Genomic DNA, 7,771 nt, shown 5'->3' with positions numbered 1-7,771 from the left:
CTGCGCGCCACCGCCTGCTGGTCGCTGTGCGGGATGGTGGAAAACCGCCCCTCTCGGCCACCGCCACGCTGCTCCTAGTCTTTGCGGACAGCCTACAAGAGGCGCTGCCGGATCTCACAGATCATCCTGTCCCTTCCGACCCGCAGGAGGAGCTGCAGTTTTACCTGGTGGTGGCCTTGGCCTTGATCTCTGTGCTCTTTCTTCTTGCAGTGATTCTGGCTGTTGCCTTACGCTTGTGCCACTCCTCCAGCCCTGCAGCCAAGAGCTGCTTTGGGTCGGTTCTCTGCGCAAAGCCTGGACCTGTGCTTCCCCACAAGTACAGTGAGGGAACGTTGCCCTACGCATATAATTTGTGTATGCCAGGGAATCAAAATAATCCAGAAGTTAATTTTCTCACATCTGTTGATCGTTGTCCAGCTGCACAAGATATTCTCAACAAAGACAGCTCTTCCATGCTACTGGCTAGCCTTTTAACTCCCAGTATTGACGCAGACAAGACAACGTTTAACCAGGTATTTAAAATAATGCTTTTATATTTCAGTTTGCCAACATATCCCAATATAGTACAGTTATTGCAAAATATTAAATAATTGGTAAGGTCCTAATATAAATCTAAGTGAAAACTTTGGGTATCACTGTTAAGATAAAAGTTCGCAGTGTTCAATCGTCCTATTATACAAAAACATTTTAAGGTAAGTTTTTGAGGACTGGGATTGTAGCTTAGTGATGGAGTACATGCTTAGCATGCTTGAGGCCTTGGATTCTATCCCCAGCACCACGCATACAATACACACATGAAACCTCAAGGGGAAATTTTCATGAAAATAGATTTAGTTAGGGATATAGTATACAGTTATATTCTTATGATGCTTCAAATGACAACCCAAATGCTATTCAAATTTTATCAAATATTTCATCTTTATGTAATTCAAAAATATTGGTAAGCACAAGCCAGGCATCCTACGTGATTATCTTATCTGGACCATGCTATTTCTACATCCACAAATTCCAGCTCCTTTCAGTCGGTATAATGAATTAGAACCTAACCTGCAAGTTACTAGTTTCAATAGCATTTTTGAAAACTTTTTTTAAAAATTTTACAAACCCTTTTAATAATCTCTGCTCCCACAAGTGCTCTCAGTAAACATCTGCCATCACATTGCATAACTACTGTTTGCGATTTTAAGCTTTACAAATACGTATGATTCACGAAAAGGTAAGTGTAATAATTTCTTAGGTAACAAGACCATCAGTTTTTCTTAATCGTTGCAATAATAACATTGGGCTCTAGGCGCCGCTGTTCACCAATCAGGGAATGGGAGGCAGAGCGCTATAGTGAGTCCCCCTCCCCGACCTCTATCACACAAAGCAGAATGAGATGGATACTCACCGATCCTGATGCTGGAAACTTAAAAGCGCTGTCTTCAGCTTTCTAACATATTTTGTATGCGGAAGGCTTGGGAAACAGACCTGCTCAAGACACTACGGATTATTTGCTCAGACCCTGCCATGAAGATTCATTCACCGCGTCAGGATCGCAGCGGGCTGCTCTCGCTGTGCTTTTTCCTGGGGACTATGTGCGGTTTTGGGGCAGGGCAAATCGGATACTCTGTGCCAGAAGAGACCAACAGAGGGTTTTTTGTGGGCAACATCTCCAAGGACCTGGGGCTGGAGGCTCGGGAGCTGGTAGAACGCGGAGTCCGCATCGTCTCCAGAGGAAAGACGCAGCTTTTCTCTCTCAACCCGCGAGGCGGCAGCTTGGTCACCGCTGGTAGGATAGACCGGGAGGAGTTGTGTGAGACCGTGTCTTCCTGCTTTTTAAGTATGGAGATTCTCGTGGAAGACACCTTGAAGATTTATGGCGTGGAGGTGGAAATAATTGATATTAATGACAATGCCCCCAGCTTCCGGGAAGAAGAAGTAGAGATAAAAGTCAGTGAGCACGCAGCTCCGGGATCGCGATTTCCTCTTCCTAGCGCTAGGGATCCGGATGTGGGGCCGAACTCTCTCCAGAGCTACCAGCTCAGCCCTAATAGTTACTTTTCTCTGCAAGTGCGAGAAGGAGCTAATGGGGTCAAGAATCCGGAGCTAGTGCTGGAGGGAGGCCTGGACCGGGAGAAAGAAGCAGCTCACCACCTCCTCCTCACCGCCTTAGATGGAGGAGATCCCATCCGCAAGGGCACCATTCCCATTCGCGTGGTGGTCCTTGATGTAAATGACCACATTCCAAAGTTCACACAGTCTCTGTATCAGGTGAGTGTTCCCGAAAACCTCAGCTCTGGAACTCCAGTGCTTGTGGTAAACGCCACAGATCCAGATGAGGGGACAAATGGGGAAGTGAGGTATTCATTCCGAAATATAGAAAGCAAAGCTTCTGAAATATTCCAGTTGAACTCGAAAACTGGAGAAGTTCTAGTACAAGGACCTCTGGATTTTGAAAAGTACAAATTTTATGAGATGGAAATTCAAGGCCAAGATGGTGGAGGTCTTTTGACCACTGCTAAGATGTTGATCACAGTTGTGGATATGAATGATAACGCTCCAGAAATAACTATTACCTCTTCTATTAATTCGTTGCTGGAAAATTCTCCTCTGGGTTCAGTAATTGCTCTTCTAAATGTGCAAGATCAAGATTCTGGAGAAAATGGTCAGGTCTCCTGTTTCATTCCTAATAATCTTCCTTTCAAATTAGAAAAGACCTATGGAAATTATTATAAGTTGATAACAAACAGTGAGCTGGACAGAGAGCAAATCCAGAGCTACAATATAACATTGACAGCCAAAGACCAGGGAAATCCACCCTTGTCCACAGAAGCTCATCTCATGCTGAATGTGGCAGATGACAATGATAACCCTCCAGTTTTCTCCCAATCCTCTTACTCTGCCTACATTCCTGAAAACAACCCCAGAGGGGCCTCCATCTTTTCAGTGACTGCTATGGACCTGGACAGCAAAGAAAATGCCCAAGTCACTTACTCTCTTATGGAGGACATTATCCAGGGGGTGCCTATATCCTCCTATGTATCTATTAACTCAGACACCGGCGTCCTGTACTCGCTGCAATCCTTTGACTATGAGCAGTTCCAAACCCTGCAAGTGAGAGTGACGGCACGTGACAGCGGGGACCCACCACTCGGCAGCAATGTGTCGCTGAACCTGTTTGTGCTGGACCAAAATGATAATACCCCTGAGATCCTGTACCCCACCACCCCTACAGATGGCTCCACTGGTGTGGAGTTGGCGCCTCGCTCAGCAGAACCTGGATACCTGGTGACCAAGGTGGTGGCAGTGGATAAAGATTCAGGACAGAATGCTTGGCTGTCCTACCGCCTGCTCAAGGCCAGCGAGCCGGGTCTTTTCATAGTTGGGCTGCACACAGGTGAGATTCGCATAGCCCGGACACTGCTGGACAAAGATGCACTCAAGCAGAGCCTTGTGGTGTCTGTGCAGGACCACGGCCAGCCTCCTCTCTCAGCCACCGTAACGCTCACCGTGGCCGTAGCTGACAGCATCCCAGAAGTTCTGGCTGACTTAGAGAATCTAGAGGCTCCCACCAACCCTGATGAATCAGGCCTCACACTCTATCTTGTCGTGGCCATCACCGCAGTCTCCTGCGTCTTCCTCATTTTTGTCATTGTACTGCTGACACTGAGACTTCGGCGCTGGCACTCGTCTCGATTTCTCCAGGCAGCAGGCAGTGGATTAGCAGGTGTGCCCACCTCAAATTTTGTGGGTGTGGAAGGGGTGCACGCATTCCTACAGGCCTATTCCCATGAAGTCTCCCTCACCTCAGACTCAAGGAAGAGCCATTTGATCTTCCCGCAGCCCAACTATGCAGACACACTTATCAGCCAGGAGAGCTGTGAGAAGAGCGAGCCTCTCCTAATAGGTTCAGCTGCCGTTTCAGGCAAGTATGACCCAACAGATAATCAGGTGAGATTTGTTTCTCTGCCTCCCAATTTCTGATGTCTTGCCACAAGTCTTTTAAGGGGATTTTTGCGGAGCCTGTTATGAAAACCTGGTTTTGGGTAGACATAGTTCAAACATATTTAGAGTGATGCATATGCCTTTCTGTACTTTACCTTTTATCAGATTACCATCATTTTTTAGAAAGGCTTTCTGAAAGTCACATTTATATTTTTAGTTCTGGCATATTTTCCTTTGATTTCAAAGGATCAGTTCAACTACCATGGCTTGCTTTGTAATACGGTGAACTTTACTATTATTTTTCTATCATCATTGTCTATCACTATCTATGGTAAACTATGATTCAAACAAATGATTTACAAACATTTTTATTCATTTCAGTTTCACAGTGTCCATTTCATTTTCATAGTGTCTTCACTGATTTATAGTTATAGTTATATCCTGCCATTTGTTGCTATTACTTTGAATGTTCAAATTTAACCCTGTTATTTGTACTATTCTTTCCTTGGCTTTTTCTGATGTATTTATCTGTACACACATGAATATATAAGTTTTTTCTGAGCATGAAATCATTCTATTTTGATTTTGATGGCGGTAATATATTTAGATCCTGCTGATTTTTGACATTATCTTATTTCTTTATCCTATCAAAATGGACATATTAACTAGGTTTTCTTGGGAGAAAAAATGCAGAATGCTTTTTTTAAAGTTCCAGATATCTTTTCCATTGCTGTAGTGAAGTTGTTAGATTGTTTTGAAGAAATAATTGAATTGTTGGATGGATGTTACTTGCTTTCATTCTTTTCCTTTAGTGTCTCATAGAAAGTTTTATTATAGTAAATTCACATGTAGAAATCATTTTGATCCAGGGTATCTCAAAAAATTATTTTCAGATCTGCTAATGATGGTTTCACCTTTCATTTTCTCCCCACAGAATAGTTGGCAAAGGTAAGAGGAGGGAGTAAGCATTTAGACTTTATAAAGGACAGATATAAATTCTAGGGGTATGGCTCAGTGGTAGAGCATGTGCTTAGTATACACACAAGGTCCTGGAAGCAAACTACACACACACAAAGAGACTGGTATTCCTCCGAATATTTTTTGGTTATTTTCAATTTACTTAGGAGTGATGCATTTCTTCCTTTCTCTCTTTCTTTCCTTCATAAGCACATTTTTGTATTGCATCTAAGTATATTCAATTATTGTATTAAAAAACAACTCATTATTGAAGTCTTACTGGTTATCTAATAACATACATGCTACCTGCAGCAAGGTCTAAGAAAGCCAAGTAAGGCAGGGACATATATGGGCTATTTGATCACAGGCATGGTTTCCATAATCAGTTCAGCTCACACTCTTCCACACCAGCTTCTAAGTCTGACCTAAAGTACATGCATGTTAATGTTCCCTTTCAAATTTCCTTAACGATAACCCTTAACGTGGTATAATTAACTGAAACTGATTAACTAGTTCTTGAACAAAAAAATTACAACTTCAAAGAAGGAAAATCTTCCAACAGATGCCTAAATTTGTCTGGAAGTGAAGAAAAATTAATGAAAAGTATGTCTGGAAGAGGTAAGTCATTTCATATTTTTAAGCACAGTCTAAACTAGTTAACAGCTGGTAACCAATATCTTGGAGAACAAAAAGGAAATATTGGCTTTGAAACTTGGTATTAAGGTTATTTTGACTTGGAGGTAGTGGTAAAGTTTTATGAAGGTGCAATATATAATCTATTTAAATAAAAGGATAAAAAGACCCTTCATTTCATGTCATTAAATTTTATGGCAAGCTCCTAGGCTATACATTTACATTCTGTTTATAATGAACATGTAAACACACAATAATCATTTTCATAATTCTTTGCTATGAGTAAGTAGGAGGGTTTTTATGGCCATGTTTATTTTTGAGTATGCGTTATATAACCTTCAGTACTTGTTTGATAAAAGGAGAACATTATTTGCATATTGGATTGAAGATAATACAGGGTGTTATTTTATCATTGTCAAAATTTTTCCATACCACTTGGTGGGGCTATTTTTCCGCGTGGTCTTTGTTAACCTGGAGAGAAGATTTTCCCTTATTCTTCCACCTGTCCATTTTCTTTGATTAGGCAAAGACATACTTCTGTTAACTAGATTAATGGCTCTACTATAGATCCCATCTCTGAGGAACTTTCTTTGATACTAAATACTGGAAAATAAACACGTTCGAAACTCATAAACGGTTTCAGTACTTACACATAAACCCAACGTATCTGTGGAATATGGAATCCCATTGAATTTGCAAAAGCTTCAGACTGCAGTTTTCTAAATAGTCTCTGAGCGCCGCTGTTGACCAAGTCGCTGCAAGAGCTGGATCCCCGGATCCCCGGAGCTTATATGCGCAGTCACAGAAGCAAGGCTGAAAGGAGAGTGCCCCGGACTTGGGTTTTCTGCTTCGCAAATCTAACTCCATAGGGTTGAGGGTACCCTCAAATTGGATTTTCTATGCAGCAGAAGTAAATATTTTCAAAGCCATTTGGAAGAATCTTTTGTTAACATCGGAAGCTGCAACAACACTCAAGAAAGATGGGATACAGAGGGAAGCAAAGGCGCCGGTGGCGGCAAGTACTCTTTCCCTTTCTTCTGCCTTTGTTCAGCGCAGCGCTCTCGGAGCAGATCCGATATTCTATTCCGGAAGAAATGGCCAGGGGCTCGGTAGTGGGAAACCTTGTTGAGGACCTGGGGCTGCCTATTGGGAATTTACTTGCCCGAAACCTCAGAGTTAGCACAGAGAAACAATACTTCACCGTGAACACTGAAAATGGGGACATCCTTGTGAGCGATAGAATAGATCGGGAGATGCTCTGTCCTCTGAGTTCTCTGTGTGTAATACCGTTAGAGATTGTAGCAGAAAATCCTCTAAATGTTTTTCATATAAATGTGATAATACAAGATATAAATGACAATCCACCTCATTTCCCCGAAAATACCATTGTTTTACAAATCAATGAATTAGCAATTCCAGGCACTAGATTTGGTCTGGAATCTGCTATCGATGCAGATGTAGGACCTCACTCTCTTCAGAGTTACCAGCTCAGCTCTAATGAGCATTTCTCTCTCATGGTGAAGGACAAGAGTGAAGGCAACAACGTTCCAGAACTAGTGTTGGAGAAGCCACTGGATCGGGAACAACAGGGTTCCCATCTCCTGTTCCTGACTGCAATGGATGGGGGAGACCCTGTCCTAACTGGCACTGCTCAAATTAAAATCAAGGTCACTGACGCCAATGATAATCCTCCGGTATTCACTCAGGATGTGTACAAAGTCAGCCTTAGAGAGAATGTGCCCCCAGGCACCTCTGTGCTAAAGGTGACAGCTACCGATCAGGATGAGGGAATCAATGCAGAGATCACCTACTCCTTCAAGTCCCTAAGAGACGGTATTGGAAATAAGTTTATACTAGACCATAAAAATGGAGAAATTAAATCCAAAGATCCTATAGACTTCGAAATCAGCAGAAGTTATACTATGAGCATAGAAGCGAAGGACGGTGGAGGCATGGCCACTGAGTGTAAAATTATAATAGAAATTCTAGATGAGAATGACAATGTCCCCGAAGTGATTTTTACTTCAGTATCCAATTCCATAACGGAGGATGCAGAACCTGGAACGGTGATAGCTCTGTTTAAAACACACGATAAAGATTCCGGAGTAAATGGAATAGTCACATGCCTCATAAAAGAAAAAGTTCCTTTTAGAATCGAAATTTCTGCCAATAATTATTACAAGCTTGTAACAGACGGGCCCTTGGACCGAGAGAAGACCCCTGAGTACAATGTCACTGTCACCGCAACCGACAA

General features: G+C 42.5%; 3 protein-coding genes across 18 annotated transcripts in view; all 3 read left to right on the top strand.

Moving 5' to 3' along the window:
- Positions 1-7,771, top strand: part of LOC102028960 (protocadherin gamma-C4) — a 169,872-nt gene that overhangs the window by 87,762 nt on the left and 74,339 nt on the right. For 2 of the 16 annotated variants that reach the window (XM_013512148.1, XM_013512149.1), the window contains one exon: positions 21-512. The exons of the other annotated variants lie outside the window; for them this stretch is intronic. In XM_013512148.1, the coding sequence (XP_013367602.1) occupies positions 21-512 (492 nt within the window). The remainder of the gene's footprint in view (positions 1-20; positions 513-7,771) is intronic. 16 annotated transcript variants of the gene reach the window in all.
- LOC106148069 (protocadherin gamma-A11-like) lies at positions 548-3,881 on the top strand (the record flags this gene model as incomplete). The annotated part of the gene is given in 1 exon segment (XM_013512161.1): positions 548-3,881. A coding segment is annotated over 1 exon segment (2,435 nt), but the record flags the coding sequence as incomplete, so codon positions are not given.
- LOC106148055 (protocadherin gamma-B7-like) overlaps positions 4,491-7,771 on the top strand; it is a 4,495-nt gene continuing 1,214 nt past the window's right edge. The window contains exon 1 of the mRNA XM_013512114.1: positions 4,491-7,770. Coding sequence (XP_013367568.1) covers positions 6,498-7,770 — 1,273 coding nt within the window. The 5' untranslated portion in view covers positions 4,491-6,497. The remainder of the gene's footprint in view (position 7,771) is intronic.

Source organism: Chinchilla lanigera, unplaced genomic scaffold (genome assembly GCF_000276665.1).
Source record: "Chinchilla lanigera isolate Chin_1 unplaced genomic scaffold, ChiLan1.0 scaffold00014, whole genome shotgun sequence".
Classification (NCBI taxonomy): Eukaryota; Metazoa; Chordata; class Mammalia; order Rodentia; family Chinchillidae; genus Chinchilla; species Chinchilla lanigera.
Note: the sequence above shows the minus strand (reverse complement) of the source record. Positions and strands in the feature narration are given on the sequence as shown.